Here is an 18,579-nt window from a genome sequence, read left to right as displayed (position 1 = left end):
TTTCCCAAGGGGAAGACAGCAGAGTTCAAGAGCTGTCCCAAAGGCCTCCCCACCCTCACAATAAAGAATTTCTTCCCAATGCCTAATCTCACCCTATTCTCTGTCAGTTTGAAGCCATTCCCCCTTGTCCTGTCCCTCCAGGCCCTTGTGAATAATCTCTCTCCACTTTCTTGTGGCTCCTTCAGGTCCTGGAAGGCCACACTGAGGTCACCCCAGAGCTTCTCTTCTCCAGGCTGGAAAATCCCAGCTGTGCCAGCCTTTCCTCCCAGCAGAGCTGCTCCATCCTCTGCCCATCCTGTGGCCTCCTCTGGCCTCTCCAGCAGCTCCATGTCCTTCCTGAGCTGTGCTCCAGTGTGAGAACTGTGTGTCCAAATCATCAACCACAGGAGAAATGCTGCTTTCACAAACCAGTGTCCATTTTCTACATCACATCCTTGATCAGCAAGTTAAGAACACTTCCCAAAACGAATCTTAGAATCCTAGAATGGATCGGGTTGGAAAAGATCTCCGAGATCATGAAGTCCAACCCTTGGGCCAACTCCAGTCCCTTTACCAGATCATGGCACTCAGTGCCACGGCCAAGCTCACCTTAAACACCTCCAGGGATGGGGAATCCACCCCCTCTCTGGGCAGGCCATTCCAATGCCTGAGTCAGCATCCCTGCAAGTGTCCTATCTCCCAGTTTTTAGGTGGTAAAAACAGGGCTTGGGGAGGCCATGGACAGAGTTTTGCTCCAGCCAAGCATCTGTGAAAAAGCCAAACTGCTCCTCAGAGTGGTTTGACACTTGACTGCTCTGACAGTGCTGACCCAGCGACAGCCACCTCTAAAATTCCCAGCACATTTGGTTCGCCCCTTGGGAAATCAGGGACAGTGATACAGCTTTAAATTGCATCCTGCCACTGGTGAACCACCATGCCACACTCATGATTTGTGCCTGTGTGAGGCTGAACTGGGTTTAAAAACAAGGGGAAACTATTACAGAGCTGGGTTAATAGTAAGGAAAAAGAGCATTAAGCCACCAGGCTTCTGTATTATATTATATGTTGATCTCCTGAATGGCTGCATGACCTCCAGCAGCCAATTGACCTTTTTAGTGACCTGACTGGTGGAACTACTAAAATGGGTAAAAAACCAGGGCTTTGCTAAAAACTGTGCTCTTTCTGAACAGAACTCCAGTATGACACAGGAGGAAGGCAAATGTTTAACTGTCCCTACATGCTAAACAAGGAGTAAAAGGATTTAAAATGAGGAGACTGCTGGTTTTCTGCTGCATTTTCCAGCAGAAACTCAAAGCACAAACCTTGTATTTATAAGTACAGATACAAACGTTTGCAGGCAGAACACACTGCAAATAAAACTGCAATTCTCACTCCCCTTTGTCAAGCAGCCACAAAGAAAACACATTTGCAGCCACAAAAGCAAGAATTACACCTGGAATGTGCTTCAGATCTTTTAGAAGGTCCCAGTGTGGAAAATCTTCTTCTTGGTAGTGGACTCAGGATTTGGGAAATGTGAATTCTGTGCCTCAAAGAAACCCCCCCAGGTCATGCACATCAAGTGATAATGTGATAATGGCAGGATTTCCATTTCAAAAATTCACATAAAAGTTGATCACAGCAATTATTAAAGCAAACCAGTTTTATTTTTTTAATTAAGAGATCAGAAAAACTCGCCCACATTGTTTCAGAGAACTCAGTAAGGAGTTGTCTAAAACAGCAATACTTATCGTACTTATTATATTATTATTATATATTTTTAGAACACAAAGGAACTTCCAGAAGAGCAGAAAATTGATGACATGGGATCAGTCTTCAAAAAGAATGAACAAAAAAAAATGGAATTACTGAAGTCCTATCATTCTGATCTTGGCAATGAGCAAAATGATGAAAAAAAATTGAATGAAGCTTAATGAAATGAACTGCAGGAATAATTGAGGCCAATCAATAAAGATTTGTGGTCAAGTAGCCATGTCCAACAAAGTGGGTTTTTTAAAACAAGACTAAAATTCACTGAGACTTGATGACATTTGAAAAACTCTCACTGTGATATGATTAAACAACAGCAGACTATTACATTTATATTTCTCACAGTAAAGTTTTGGTACCTCAAAGTATTTTAATAAAAAGTAGCATGATACAAAAATGAACAGAGGATTCATTTTCCATTTAGAAGACCATAAAGGGAAGGTAAAAAGGCTGTTCCCTCTCTGTCTGATGCTGATTTGAGTGTTGCTGGAACACTGCAACTGTTTCTAGAATAAACAGGTGAGAAAAACTACCTAAAGATTGCAAAGGGACCAGATAAAAGCCTTGAAATTAATAATTTATGGAAAAATTACACAGGAAATTTAAAGAATATTCACTCATTTAATTTACCAGTGAAAACATTAAGAAATTACTTGGTTGCCAGCATGTGAAAAGAATATCCTCAGAGGCTGAAAATGATGCAAAACAAGGACTTCAGTCCTTGTACAGAAGTAAAACAGGACCAGGTAGAATGTTGAGGTGTAGCTGGACAAATTCAGATAAGTGAGACGCAACTTGTATAGAAATGGTAGTTAAATACTGATCACTTTTATCAAAAGTACTGATGAAGTCTTTTTCAGTGCCTATGTTTAAGTGAAGCTCAGACATTTTTCTGTATTTGGAGAGGAAATAGTTCAGAGATATCTCATGTTATGCAAAAGCTGTACTGGCCAGTGACCATCAGCCTTCCTTAAGGGACTGTAACTCAAGAATCTATGAATACTTGTAAATTAAGCATGAAAAAATAATGTGCAGAGCCATCATTTCCTGGAGCCAAGGGGCTTGATATGTCCTGCTCATGGCTTGAAATGTCCTGCTCATTACTGGATGGAATTGCAGAGTATTTCTAAGAAGATAACACTTTCTGTTTCTTTACCACATATTTTTACCTAGGAAAAAAGACTGCACAGAGGTAAATGACTTCTAAGGTTTCAAAAGAAAAAGTTATTATACAAGCTTAAGCTTCCAGATGCCCTGATTTGCAGAGCTGTCTATGAACCATAAGGTTAGTTGTCCTCTTTAATCTATGAGTTTGCCCATGCCTAAGAGCCCTATCTCTCTGTCTTTTTTTTCTTGCAAAAAAATCCAAAATATTGTTCCAAAAGACAAAATGAAACCGAAAAGAGAGAGGAGGTGAGAAGGAGTACATAGGGTTGGCCCTGGTTTTAATAGATATGATCACATTTTGGTTAAAATATGAATAGCTGAACAATTTAGTTGCTCTTGGAGAAGATCAGACTTATTTTTTTCATTACTATTTATTCAGTGTGAGATTTGAGAGGCTTTTCCCCAAACACCTGCAGTGAAAGCAAAACCGACAGGGCAGAAGTGACAGAGTGCAAGAGTCAAAAGCTTGGCTGTGGCTCAGCCAGGGGTATTTACTGGAAGACTGATAAAGCTGAATGAATTCCCAGATTTAAAACTTATTCACATGGCAAACAACTCAATTTGAATGAGGAGCAGAGGAAAGTACAGATCAGCAACAGTGAAAGGCCAGTGAAGTGTTGCAATGGTTCTGTTGTTACACATTTTGAGGAAAAAGCTGTGGCAACAAATCTGAGACTATCTGGTTGTGTTTTCTTGCCTACTAATGTGGCTACTTTCATTTTATAGTTTAAGAATCATAGTTTGCATCACTGGAAAACTGAAATTCCCTCGTCTTTAGGACATCTGATTTTATCCTTCCAAAACCCCCTGGTTTTAGGTCATTGAAAACATTCACAAGGGAAACAAACACCAGGACAAAAAAGGAAAATAAACAGACACCAACATATGAGAATTATTTTCTTTTGCTCCATGCAAAATAATAACAATGCAAAAAATAATTTTTTTGGACAAAAAAGAAGGAATTTCTGTAGACAACACATATAGTTTGTCACCTCTATGACATACTGCAGGAAATGACACCAGCCGGGGACTGACCAGTTTGGTCACTTGTGCTTTCATGCTCAGGGACTGCGTGTATGCAGAAAAAAGCACCATAGATGTCATCTTACCTCGCAGCCTCTTCAGCCTCTGCTCCCTCCTCCTCCTCCGCACAACCAGCAGCATCACAAAGAGCAGCAGGACCCCGACCAAGATACAGGAGATGGTCACCAGCATCTTCAGCCCTTCGTTGGTTGCCAGCCCTTCCTCACTTTGCACAACTGACTTAATGAGTGGAGGGATTGTACCTGCAAAGAGAGGCACGGTGTTAGATGCCTATTAATGAAGCCAAAAGATTGAGTTCTCAGGGCGTAAGGCATGCCATGTGCTCCAGCTGCATGCTGGATCCAGCTACATTGCTAAGGGTTTTGCTCTTTGGGGTGGATGCACATTTGTGTCTAATGGCCATGCACACACATCCAGGCACGCTGGTAACGAGGCACTGACTGCAGAGAGCCAGAGATTACCAGAAATCAAGAAGAATTGCATTCATTGATTAAGGAGAACCATGCCCGTTAAGTAGTCAAATATTATGATTAATTTTGAGTCCTATTAAATCATTACAACGCTGGAAGAGGTCTCAAAATTCCTACCTATGCATATTGCTCCTTAATTTGGGAAAACAGCACTGCTGCAACATTTCTGCCAGGCTTCTCCTTGTGAGGAATGTATTTTACAAAGCTCATTTTGTGCCACATACATCAGATTAATCCTTTGCCCAGGATCATTCTTATATCAAGTCTAGGGGGGCAGCAGTGATAGTGATCTGAAATTCTGATGGCAAACCTGATACTAATCTGCTAAAGACTGTCTGACATTAAACTCATCAGTAAAACAGGAGGGTAATGCTGGATAGAAACAATCAAATTTTGAGAGGGAAACCAGGGAAATGAATCTACCAACTACTGGCAGGCAGCTCACTTTTTCATTCTGGGACATATTTGCATTTTGAATATACCTGGCTTCCTGGTGATATATAACACTTGAACTTCTCAATTCTTTTTTTTTCTTTACCTCTGAAGGACGTGAGAAGAATGCAGGGCTTGCTGGGGAAGGCTGTTTAGTCATGGAAGACTTCTCCCTCATTTCCTGATTAGTATTAAAGTGCTGAATGCAACCACAAATGAGGCCATAAAATGCAGATTTGTTTGGAATGGGTAGGAACACGCAAGTATTGTGAACTGTGATGACTTTCAATGGAAGCTATTAAATTTTAACTGGCTACTGAGACACAAAAGCGGCTCCTTACTTGCTAAAAGGATGGGAGGGTGAGATAGAAAAACAGGCATATCCTTTTTTACATTTTAATTGTTGCATTAAGTGATATAGTTCTATGTCATTATGTGCCTTACAGTATCAGAATAAAAAACTGTGATATGATGCAGTACAATGTGAGTGCCAGAACCACAGTGAAAATGTAGAATCCTAAGTCATGTTTTTTCAGATCTATTTGAGTGGCATATAAAGAGTAGAGCAGCTCCCTAAAGGGATGAAGATAAAAAGAAAAGCTACAACCATCCAAACCTCTATCAGGTACTGTGGAAGATTTACTTTCTTACAATTGCATTTTGAATAATTTTTCTACTCTTCTTTGCAGTTCTTCCCCATAATTTTCTTCTTTTTCCCCCCCCTAATTTTCCATTTCTTGAAATAAACACACTGAAGCATTTTTTCATCTTGTGAGAATTCAGTTTTTGCATTACTCTAAATAAACTTACTAGATGAAGAAATGAAAAGAACTCCAAGCTCCTGAAGGTAATACTAATGACTGTCTCCAAATTCTCCTAAACCCTCCTGAATACTAAAAGGCCAAAGCTTTCCCTGAATTACAGTCACACAGATCATTGGCTTAAGGCTGTTGGGTTCAAGATTGTCTATAATTATGTCTGTTGGGTTCAAGATTGCCTAAAATTATGTCTTGCTTTCCTTAATGCTTTGATGAAAATCAAATTATGAGTGGCTTTAAATTCAGTTAAACCTTAAGTGTTTAGGTGTGTGATTATCATTACCCACACCTCTTCCAAATAAAATGTAAACCTCATAGCATTATACACAGGCAGTTAAAGCTTAATTAAAAAAATCATAGTGAAGCTTTATATATCCTTCACATTGTCCCCTTGTGGCTTTTCATCAATTGTAGTAGAAATTACCAAAATCTATTCCTGCTCTCCATGAGCAAACATCATTCCAACACTTGTTGGCATTCCCGGTGCTGGCTGGGAGTGGAACAGCCAAAGTCCTCAGAACTGAGTCCCAGACAAATTGGGAGGGTTTGTTTTATTCAGGACTACCAAGAGTTTTTCTGTGTCCTCGCTGTTCTTCACGCAGCAAGTCCCTTGGTGGACTGGAACCAATTAGCATAGATTAGGGCAGCGATGGAGCTGATCTGATTTAATGTCAGGGCTACTGAGGAGCTGAGCCCTGAGCCAGGAAGCTCCTTTGCAGTGCTACACACTAGAATGCTAAAAATACCTCCTCGAGTGTTTAGTGCAAGTGCTCCCAAAAACGAGGGGCAGGGAGGTCAGGAATCTGTGAGGTGAAATTCCTCTGAACACAGAGAGCACACAGTTGCACGTGGGTTTGTCATTAACCCTTTGACCTAATCCCCCGTGGAGAGAGTTAAGGTGAAGGATGCTTAGCCAGGATACTTCCCAGGAGCTCTGCCACAGACAGCAATCAGCTGCTGCAGCCCAAAGTGACCCAAACAGCACAGAACTCAAGGATTTCTGCTAAGTTTACAAAGGCTTTATCTTAAGACTGCTAAAGCTCCTGAGCTTGGCCTTAGCTTTGGGTATCCTGGAACTTCCATACACCATATTATCTAATCTTCAAAGTACTATCCTTGTATCTGCTTTATCCCAAGGGCAGCTGTGAACCCCAAATGCTGGAAGGGGTTAATTTTTTTTTTCCACAGACAGACTATTCTGAGTTGGAAGGACCCACAAGGATCATCCAGTCCAACTCTTAAGTCAATGGCCCACACAGGGGATTGAACCCATGACCTTGGCATTATTACAACCAAGTTTTTAACCAACTGAGCTAAACAGATGGTTCTTTCACATCCCAGGATGAATCAAAGGAAGAGGTGGGGGTAGCACCCAAAACTGGAGCTGGCCAAGAAGTTTGCACTGACATGTTTGCTGCAAACAAAAAATTCCCTCTCTATGAAAGCAAAAATTTCCTGCATTAAGTATTGATAGGAAGTGTTCATTTCCAATACACTGGTTTCCACCTCTGAAGCTCCTTAAGCCTGTGGAGTTTACCATGGAACAAATGAACAGGGAGCTGTAGGGACAACTATTGGCTTAGAAGGACTGAAATATTTCTATAAAATCTTCTATGTCAGAACAGGTGACTATAGTAGTAGTAGTAGTAGTAGTAGTAGTAATAACATTAATAATAATGTTAACAATAACAACAACAGCAATAATAATAATAATTTTATCATTTCAATTCTGCATCAATGGTAACAAATTTAGAAAATCCAACAACTGAAAGTTGCTTCTCCATCCATGTTTCCCTCTTTCCCTCTCACAGCCTTGGGGTCAGAATTTGAGATCACACTGCCTCTCTAAGGCACAATATAGCCCTGGCAAAGCATGTTTGGCAAACTAAACCAGCAGTGTCATAAATGAGAAGTTTTCCAGCTGCCCAGAAGCAGCGGCCCATGAAATTTAATGCTTCTTACTGTCTCATTTTCTCTTTTTTAAAGATGCCATACAGCAACATCAAAAATCAAAGGGTATGCAGGTCACAGTGTGTGAAACCAAGGTATCATCACCCAGTGAAAAAGCAGAGCCTGACATCAGATCACTGCAGGAATACATTTAACTTTGTGCTATCAGTTGAAATTTTAGGCTCTGGACCTTCATTTTCATATAATCTCATTTTAAGGGATGGCTTAAGACTGGTTGCCCCAATCACATACATGTAATGATAACGTGGATGCAAAAAAAGACCACTGAAAATTAGATGCTGCCTGTAGAAAAATACTGGGGAGAAAAACCAAAATAGGAGAGGGTAAGTAAAGCAGCAAGAAATTAACTCACAATACTTGAAGGAGTTATTATTGACAGAACCCAAACTGCTAAAACAAGTCCTATGTCTACCTGGAAGCATTTGTATAGTAACTGCCTGGATCCTGGTTTCCTGTGGACCTCTGGAATGCTGAGGCAAGATTTTTCTCTTGTTTTTTCCCACTGCCTGATACAACATGTAGACCAAAAATGATATTTTGCACGACAGTGAGCCATGAGGGCATATATGAATAATTATTTGCAAGAACTCCAGAGTACCCAGCACAAAGACTGGGATAGTAGTAGAGGAGGTGTAAGATGCTGAGGTTTAAATCCTGCCTGAGTCATATCCCACATTTCTGGCTGGGAATGGCCTCTGCTCTACCCAGAGCTGTTCATGAGGAGTGATGGGTTGTGTGGGAAAAATTTGTGGCAGGGAGATGTGTTACTAACAGAGTTATGAACAATTAGCAATTTGGTGCAGTCACTGGACAACCATCAGTTCTTGTTTGAACTTGCTCACTAGTCCTGTTGCTTAATTTAACAGTACAGATGTCACCAAGTGGTTGCACAATACAGCACAATAACCCTGGCAACGCAGCAAGATTTTATACTGGCTGTGTCCAGAAAAGCTCTGGCAATTCACACTGGAGCAATTCAGGAGATTGCCATCTGGAGCCATCTGTGCTGCCTTCCTGCCAGGAGCACAGGCATCTCCCACTGCACAGCCACCGGCAGCACACATGGGCCACCCTCCCTCTCCACCAGCCTGCCAGCATTTGAGCTGGGCTGACTGACAAATTGGCATGTTTGCTCTTGCCCTCTTGCTCTGGTTTTTGCAGGGTGGGCAGTGACTCCTGGCAGAAGGGCAGGATGCAACAACTCCTGCATCCCCTGTGCCCTGCTGCCAGGCATGACTGAGCCATCTGTCATGGCCATTAGCCTCTCTCCCCTGTCTGTAAAGCACTGCCATTGCTTTGCCCTTGGAGTACGTTTTCCAGAGGCTTTCCCTGAAGACAAGCTCTGTTGTGTCACAGAATGGGTTTGGGGCAGTGGCACAAGGACATTGTATGGAATAGCAGTGAGGCCACACACCCCCTGAATGGCTGCAGGAACCAATGGTGTGGGAGGCAAAAATTTCATGGAAGAGTTGCATGAATGACTAGCAAATGCCTTTGTAAGCACTGGAACTAATGGCACAGTGTCCCATGGTTATGGGTCTTGTGGCTGATTGACTTTGGTGCTGGAGCTTTTCTGCAGCGAGGACAAATAAACAATTCCTCTTCTCTGCCTGGCAGCCCATTGTCATGAAATCAGGAGGCACTTGACATCTTTGAGATCCTAACCTCTCTGACAGTGTGGCTAGCAGATTCAAAATGGGCTTTATGAGGGAAAAAATGGAAGATGAGCCAAAAAATTAAAAATAAAAAAAAAACCAACAAAAAACCAAAAACCAAAACCAGAGTAAAACAGTTTGTGAGATGTAAGTAAAAAGAAATACTTACTGCCATCATAATTAAGTGTTGCAAATTTGGCCTGTTTCTCTGCACAGCCAGCACTGTTGCACACCCTCATCTGCAGCTCATACCAGGTTGCCTCCTGGAGGTCATAAAGGATGTAGGACTTGGACAGGGAGGTCCTCTGGGCCGTTGTCCAGACGGTTGTCCCAAAGGGTCGATATTCCAGCGTGAAGGAGGTGATGGGGCAGCCACCATCGTTCCAGCCTATCAGGTTCAGCCTCACTCGTGTGGTGTTGATACTGGCAAAGAGCTCCTGCTCCTTGGAAAACTGGGGCTCTACAGGAAATGGTACAATTCAAGAGAAATGCTGAAATATTACACAGAAAGGGTTCTCAAATTATAAAATTAAGAGAGTAACTTCTAGGATGATCTTAACTTTATCTTGAACCCAGGATCTATATATTCAACTTCTCCTTCTCCTCCTTCTTAAATGTTTTTTCACACTTTGTGCCAGACTCACAAACACAGATTTTGCCATCTCCAAGTGAAAAAAATTTCCATACATCTCCACATGGATCTGACTTGCAAGAGCTCAGAATTCCTCCAAAAATACTACAAAAGACAAAGATACTTGAAGATTTTCCACTGGTGTTCCCGTCTTCTTAGAAGTGGAATTGAACAAGGCTTTTTTTGCAAGTATAGGAACATTCATCATAAAATGACAGATTTTAAAAACTTGCAAGAAAAAATGAACAATTAAAAATACAAATATGCTAATATTGCACATGGTATATATGAAAATAATACACATTCTGAATTTTGCATTTCTCAGTTAAAATGTTTCCATTTAGAAAAGGATTGACATTTTTATCTCCTTGTCACGCTTTGGGCTCAAATGTTGATTTATATTGATCTACATATGAAAGTTTTTTGACACTTCTACATAACACAGGAGTAATGACAGTAAAACTGGCACCTCTAGAATTGAAACAGCAACAGTAGATGGACCAGGTAGGTCATCAACAAATGTCATTTAAATTAAATACTGTTGCAGAGTATTTGAAAGCATTATTGCAAACTGTTTAGCAAACCCAGTATTTTTATTATTGGAAGTTACACCTAATGTGGTGAAAATTATCTGTAATGTGCTGTTTTATTTCCTATAATAAAGCAAAACTCTTCCAATAGGGGTATTTTTGGCACTCTTGTACCAAAACATACTCTTTTCTAAATCCTACAGGAATCTAAACAAAACTGGTAATTCCTGCCATGTGTTATGAACTACTTCAACTGTGCCTGTTAACAGCTCTGGACAGAGATGCTTCTGGAGCTCTAATAAGAAGGAGAGTGATCTCAGCCTTCTAAATCACACCATGCCTGGTTCAGTCCATAAATGTTACACACGTGGTTTCCAGGCATTTAAATAAAATCCCAGAGAAACTCCAAAGGTTGGGAGATCTGCTTTCTCATGAACCAATGATCCTAAAGGTCTTTTCCAACCTAAAAATTTCTGGGAGTTAGGAGCTATTTGAAGGGTGTGTAAATTTTATGTCTCATGCAATGGAAAGAAGAAAACTCAGCTTCTACTTCTCTAAGTGTCCTGTGCTTTCAGGTCAGCAGATGATTCTCCCTGACCACAATAATCTCAGGACATTGACAGCTGAGCTTCAGCCTCCCCTGAGCCTCAGCAAGTCCTCCCACTCACATCCACTCTGCAACAGTCCAGGTGGGATGAAGGACAGAGAAGAGCTGACATCCCTACCCAAAATAAACCATTTTGTTGTGAAACTGCTTCCAAATGAGTGTTTCCTACAGCCAGGGAAGAGATGCAAGATGAGGTGATGTTTAGAGCATCATGCAAAGCTACTGCACTCTCTTGGGTTAGAGTACCCCTTGAAGTGGGTCTGTAGCCAAATTTGCTCATAATTCTGACACATATTTGCAATGTGGAACTTTCCTCAGCAACCAGGACCATGGGACCAGTTGTTGAGATAACTCAGATTTCCACAAATTTTGTTTGTTTTGCCTTGCAGAACTTCATGTGAAATTTTCCTTTAATTTTGACACTTATCCTGCTCAAAAGATGCTACTTGCACAGTTCCTGCAATACCAGGTTGGAGGAGAAATAAGATACCGGCCCCATTTCCTTTATAAATAAATTTATTCAGTGTCTTCCTTCAACATCCACACAAATAACCCCCTGAATTTTAAAAAGAAGGAAAAAAAACATTTCTTCATGGCAATAAAGCAGTTGTAATTGCTATAGCATGTGACGGTGGAGACTCCCTCTTACCAAATATCCATCAAACCATTTCAGAGAAAATTACTGGAGAAATAAGGATAAGGCCAGTATGAGATTAAAGTCCCACAGTTCTCTCTCAACATGGACAGAATTGGGAATGTTTCCAAAGCCAGTAACACTCAATATCCCAGCCTGTCTTCTCATCTAACCAAGACCTACAGCAGAAGAGCTTTAGGGGAGCAAAGGGGATGTGTAGGGGTGAGTGTGAGTGCATCCCCTAAGGAAAGCTGTTTGGAGTTCTACTTTAAAGAGAACAGAGGTACCTGGAGTATGTGTGGTGGCTTGTGGCCAATGAGAGGCTGTGGTGTATGCAAGGTGAATGGGTTAACCAATTATGTGGTGGCATGTTGGATGTGAGTGCATAAAAGGTGTGGATATTACTGCGTGAGAGTTAGATCTAGATCTACTAGGATGTGAGGTGATGTAATAGGAACTAATAGGAACTAACTCCTTCTACTATGAGCTATGAGAACTGTCTGTTAATCTATCGAATAAACTCCCTAAGTTGTGAGCCTTCTGACCAAGCCTTCTGATGTCTGCTGTGCCTGAGCTCTTCTGACCATCCACAGCCCAGTTCGGTATAAGGGGCTCCCCCTATAGGGATGGAACTCCACGTACCTTTTCCAAGCGTTTTGGCCTCGATGATCTCGCTGATGCGTCCTGGCCCCACCCCGTTCTGAGCAGTCAGGGTGAACTTGTACCAAGTGCCACATTTCAGGGTCTCCAACCTGTAGGACCTCTCACTGGGGCTGATGGGAAAACTGCCCCACTGCTCACTGTTATCTTCTGAGTACTGCAAGATATAACCTGCAGGGAGAGCACAGATGGCAACGACAAGCCGGACACAAACCACCAATTCTTCAGGGAAATCTGACGAGTCACTTTAAAGACCTAATAAAACTGGGAAAATCCCATTTGCAGGCAGACCTACAGCTCCCTCCTGCCCAAAAGATATCAGGCAATGCATTTTTCCCCACCCTTCACAGCAGCTTAAATACCAACTTTACGATTGTGCAAAGGGAAAAGAATGGATAGTTGTTTGTAAGTACCCTGCAATCAGCAACAACCAGATGATGAACCTGGACCCTCAGAAATGAATGGTTGGAGATTACATGTCTGGAAAATCAGATAGAGTTACTGTCATAACAGCTGAAAGAAAGTGATTAAATGTGTGAATAAACCACCATAAAGAGAAACTGCAATTTACTGAAAGCTGTTATCATGGTGATAGTGCACCTTAAGGGTTGACAGCAATACAAATTGGCTTTTTTTTCTTTTTTTCTTTTTTTTTTTTGTAGCCATTCATAATTATATTCTAATCCTGTCAGTATATGATAATTTGGTAAGAAGAAGCAATTAACCTGAATTATATTACCTCGGATAGAACTGCCACCATTGTCTCCAGGTATCCAGGAAAGAGTGATAGAGGAAGATGTAGTTTTGGATACAGTGAGTCTTGGCTGGTCTGGTGGAACTAGATGGGAATATAGTTAAAAATAGAAAATGCAATCAAATGATTAGGCATGATCTTAACCACTTCTAACAGTCATTTATCAAATAACTGTTTTGAGTTGCAAAAAATGCAAATGATTTCTGTCAAAGTGTCTCTTTAGCTGACACCCTTGGTTAAGACAAGAGAAAACAAGCTCTCATTTTTTTACATTTAATTTTCTACACAGTTTTGTCTTTCAATTTTTAACCTTTGTTTTCCCCTCTGATTTTTTGTATCTGTCCTGTCAGACCTAAATGGCATATGAGCTACCCAGCCATTCATTTTCATTATTTTTCATATCTGTTTCAGGGAGAAGCTGAAATTTTAGTGGGAGGACACAGATGTGCCCTGCTCATGGCTGTGTTTGCAGGCTAATTATGGCAAAAATTAACAAAGAAAGGTGCATAAGGAGTTTCTGCCACTGCAACTGTGAGAAGTAATTAGGCAGCATAGTTAGATCTGGGGTTGGAGGCAGATCCACAACCTTTTCCAGCCCACTGGGGCCATTGGTATAAAGAGGACACAACTCCATCAGCAAAGACTGGAAACACTTCAGTTCTGCTGCTAAACATGAACATGATGTCAGTATCTAATCTGTGGGACATAAGAACCAGGCTCCTATGTGTGGTTCCAAGGACCAGCTCCTGACTGAACACAGGAATAAGACAGAGGTCTCATCTCCCATCCTCTGCTCAGTGCCCACTTTCCTTCAGATGAAACTCCTTTCCACCCAGGTTGGATGGGCATTGAGTAACCTGGTCTAGTGGAAGGTGTCCTACCCATGGGAGGGAGGAAGGAACTGGGTGATCTCTCAGGAAACTTCCAAACCAAACCATTCCATGATTCTATGAAAATCCAGCATGAAAGGGCAGAGAAAGAGCCATGTTGCATTCCAGTAAGTTGCTCAAGATAGGGAAAACTGGGCCTGGGAAATGGGATAGGGAGTTAAGACTGGAAATGGGACCAAAAACTGATAGTTTAGGCTCGGGCTAAGTAACCCCAAATTGCACCAGTGTAGTCCAGAGCTCATGGACACAGAGTGGCAAAGGAACCAGCTTTCTTTACACCTTGACAAATGTATCATGTGCCAGTATGACCATACACAAGTTATAGCCTGGGAAGGTCTGTTGTAGAGGTGAGTTAACCAGAACCATGGCACAAAAGCAGTAAGGCCATGGAGGATGATGTTTGGAAGAATGGCAGGTGAAACTTTAAAGATCTGATCAAAAATTTATTGGAACCCCAGAGGGTCAATATTTGCTAACACATCACCCAAGTGTGTTCTGAACACGTGTGACTAAAAGGCCTCCAAGCTGCTCAGAAATATGGACAAAACTGAGCTTTGGTATCTCAGGAACAAGGGGTGAGCCATGGACAGTGTCCACCATGGGGAAGAATGAAGAACGGGGATGAAAAACCAGGGGACAAAGAGGGCAGGGCAGTCACGTCTCCTCTGGTCACTGCCACTGCAGGTGTGGGTGGTGTTGGTGGCCACTGTTGGCAGGAGCTGCCACTGCCCCGACACAGTTGCTGCTTGACAGAGATCAGCCCATGACCAAGGCAGGACAGAAGTCCCAACTGCTCCATTGTGTCCAGCAGTCTGTTCCAGAGGGAATTGCCTGCTTTGCCATGTTAGAGGTGTGGCTCCACCTGCAGAGTGAAACTCCAGTTCATGCTCAAGTCAGCAGATTGCAAAAAACGGGTGCTGATGTAAAGCAGAGGCTGCTGGTTTGCAGTTCAGGACTAGTTCAAAGAGAAGTTCATTTTTCTGCCCTCTCAGGGCCAAAAAGTGATGAAGAAAACTAAAGAGACAGCTTATACTCTAAAGGAAAATTCTCTGTGTGAGATGCATTTGTTCAGTTATTCTGACTGACTTGGCTGATTCCATGGAGAGAGACTGCACACACTGCACTGGGAAAGATTTATTGTGAAACTTTTCATGGCAGCTTCACCCTATCTACAAAAAATAGTGGTCCCACATATTAAATGCCACTCTTTCTCTGCCCCTCAGGGAAATAGTATTGATTTGCTTTTAGTTACTGCAGTTCAATAACAGCAAAGATATGCAATTACAAAAGTACTTAGTGAAATATAAGGTTTCCATTTGGTAATGCTTGTAGTGTTTTCTCTCCTTCCTTCCTGTTGTGGTCATGCTTCAAACACTGCAGAAGAGCATCTTTGGTTTCTGTTGGATTGTAGGTAAGCTGAGATATGCTGTGATGTTTGTTGCAAGGCTTAGGTGGAAGGGGGTTTGTGCAGGAAAAGGGGCTGCAGTCGAAATAATCTCTGTGCTCCCATGTCTTTGCACTGAAAGTTTAGATTCCATATTCAGGGAATGCCAAAGCACAGCATGGCCCATATTCGCAACTCAGATGTTTCCTTCCCTCTGCCACAATAATTTGCAGCCAGTTGAGGCACTCTGAGGATGTACTTTAGTGTAAGGGAGAAAGGAAATCTCCTGCATTGTGAGTTCTTGATATATGAATACACAGGTTCTGCTTCACAATACTGTTAATGTGCATTCCTGTAATGTCATTGCTTTTATGCACATCAAAACCATCATGGATACACTTCATGCATTTCAACATGCATATAAAAGCAGCTGGTGATATGAATTAGTTGAAGGTGTGCTGATGTTTCATTTTAAACACTTCCTCATATCCCCCATCTATAAAATTTTGCTCCTCCCTAATGAAGTTTTTGTCCAAGGTCTCCAATTTCTGTTGGTAGCTTTTCAGAAGCTGAAGTAAAGGCCTTCAGGTCTTTCTGAAATTTGTAATATTTAAATGATACATGTAATATTTGCAAGGAGAAGGCATAAGCTGATACTTTCTGTGTGATGAACTAGAAGATAACTCAATGCCAACACAGTTGTCAATCCTACAAAAGCTCACACAGTGACTTAAATGCAAATGTGTGGGTTTTTCCACCAAAAGCACTGTTTGCTAGGTCATAAAATGCTCCTGGATGAATCAGAATGACCTGCATAATATTCTATTTATTAATTTGGAAGAATTAGATAGGCATAAACACGCATTAATACTAATATTTTCCACACACTTTGAATTACCACGTAGCTGTTAATAGTTGTGGTAACAATGACAAAGGTTGATCTAATAGTCTTACCTTGTACCTGCAAATTCAGAATGATTTCATCTGATCCCCAGTTGTTGCTGGCCACACAGCTGTAGTATCCAGAGTCTTCTGCTTTCACAGTCCGGATGACAAAGCTGCCATTGCTGAAGATGCTCCTTCGCCCATCAATCATCACTAGACTGGGTGTCCCGTTACTGCCTCACAGGAAACAAAGTGCATACATTAAAGAAGTTACAATCAAAATTACTCAGAATTGGATTTTTTTTTCAAGCAATTAAGAATGGAAAGGAAGAAAAGGTGTGGTGGGCGTGGTGGGGTGGTGTGTTGCTTTAATAAGATAGCAAAGGAATTTGCTGTTGGGTAATGCCTTTAAAAATGCACATAATTTGGCCCCAATTTGAGTGAAAATGGAAATTCACTCCTTCCTTAATGACCTGCTATTTCATAAAAATGCCAAGAGTATATCAGTTCCTAGCTACAAAGCTATTTATATCAATGCCCAAGACAGTTTCATAGCACTGCAGTGTCACTGCTTATGCTCTGCTTGGATGCAAATTCTTGTCCATGCACGTTTCCAGGTGACTCTGCCAAACTGTGTAGGTAAAGTTGAAAACACAACAGTGGAAAATGAAACATGTGCAGGACATGCTGACACCCCTCAGCACCAATCCACGTATCAGGCATTTTGCTTTCTCAGAATAAAACCACTCCGTCTGCCTGAAGGTAAAACAATAAAGACTCCCAGGTTTTACATTTTGAATGTGTCTCTTTACCCCTTCTCCAGTATTTTTTCTCCTTTTGATACTCTGTGACCACCACAGCCAGTTATTTTATTGAATTTCTAAACTCCTCAACTCCTGTGACCACATGGAAGTGCCCAGGAATGGTCCTTCTCCTTCCTGCCAGTCATCCAGGATCACCCACATTGCAACTCTCAGCATTTTAAGCAAATTTTAAGCAAGTCAGAGCTGTACATTTAGTTGCTGGTTACCTATCCTTCATCCACTTGACTGTTGGAGCTGGGTCTCCCACGGCTTTGCAAGGGAGAACGATGTCCTTCATCCAGGGAGTCGTCACCGTGCCGCTGAACGTCAAAATCCTGGCAGGAGCTGCATGAGAGAGAGCAAGAAAGGCTGGAGTGAGGTGTCCTTTCATACAGCCCTGGGAAGGGAAGTACAGACACCCAGAAGCAAGGGTGGAAAACCAACCAATCTGCTCCAAATAGTGTTTTTAGGAAACTACTTCCTTTTAAGTCATAACATTGTCTATTTATTCAAGCACAAGTATCAGCTTCAGTATCTGGAAGGCAAGTAACTAAAAGAGGAATAGGATTGGAAGAGTCTTTGTAGAGAAAAAAGAGCAAACACAGTTATTTATAAGCTTTAATGAATTTTATATATTTATTAATAGAAATTATGGATGAAAATGATCATAGAATCATAGAATCATAGAATCGATTGGGTTGGAAAAGACCTCTGAGATCATCAAGTCCAACCCTTGGTCCAACTCCAGTCCCTTTACCAGATCATGGCACTCAGCGCCACGTCCAATCTGTGTTTAAAAATCTCCAGGGATGGGGAATCCACCCCCTCTCCGGGCAGCCCATTCCAATGCCTGAGCACTCTCTCTGCAAAGAATTTTTTTCTGATATCCAACTTCAATTTCCCCTGGCAGAGCTTGAGCCCATCGTGCCCCCTTGTCCTATTGCTGAGTGCCTGGGAGAAGAGACCAGCCCCCACCTGGCCAGAACTTCCCTTCAGGTAGTTCTAGACAGTGATGAGGTCACCTCTGAGCCTCCTCTTCTCCAGGCTGAACACCCCCAGCTCCCTCAGCCTCTCCCCATAGGACTTATGCTCCAGTCCCTTCACCAGCCTTGTTGCTCTTCTCTGGACCCGCTCCAGCACCTCAATATCCTTTCTGAACTGAGAGGCCCAGAACTGAACACAACACTCAAGGTGTGGCCTCCCCAAGGCAGAGTCCAGGGGAAGGGTCACTGCCCTGGTCCTGCTGGTCACCCTATTTTTGTTACAGGACAGGATCCCATTGGCCTTCTTGGCCACCTGGGCACACTGTTGACTCATGCTGAGCTTCCTGTCAATTAGTACTCCAAGGTCCCTCTGCCTGGCTGCTCTCCAGCCACTCTGTGCCCAGCCTGGAGCGCTGCAGGGGGTTGGGGTGGCCAAAGGGCAGGACCCGGCACTTGGCCTTGTTGAACTTCATCCCATTGGAATCAGCCCATCTCTCAAGTCTATCCAGGTCCCT

The 18,579-nt window shown here is 42.1% G+C and overlaps 1 protein-coding gene across 1 annotated transcript in view; it reads right to left on the bottom strand.

Annotated features, from left to right (window-relative positions):
• Positions 1 to 18,579, bottom strand: part of DSCAM (DS cell adhesion molecule) — a 465,618-nt gene that overhangs the window by 40,174 nt on the left and 406,865 nt on the right. Inside the window, exons 22-27 of the mRNA XM_071566625.1 lie at positions 17,309 to 17,426; positions 16,348 to 16,511; positions 13,105 to 13,203; positions 12,348 to 12,536; positions 9,473 to 9,763; positions 4,023 to 4,199 (exon numbers count right to left, since the gene is read on the bottom strand). Of these exons, the coding sequence (XP_071422726.1) occupies positions 4,023 to 4,199; positions 9,473 to 9,763; positions 12,348 to 12,536; positions 13,105 to 13,203; positions 16,348 to 16,511; positions 17,309 to 17,426 (1,038 nt within the window). The remainder of the gene's footprint in view (positions 1 to 4,022; positions 4,200 to 9,472; positions 9,764 to 12,347; positions 12,537 to 13,104; positions 13,204 to 16,347; positions 16,512 to 17,308; positions 17,427 to 18,579) is intronic.

The sequence above is a fragment of the Pithys albifrons genome, chromosome 1, assembly GCF_047495875.1.
Source record: "Pithys albifrons albifrons isolate INPA30051 chromosome 1, PitAlb_v1, whole genome shotgun sequence".
In the NCBI taxonomy this organism is placed as follows: domain Eukaryota; kingdom Metazoa; phylum Chordata; class Aves; order Passeriformes; family Thamnophilidae; genus Pithys; species Pithys albifrons.
This window is presented reverse-complemented; position numbering and strand designations above follow the sequence as displayed.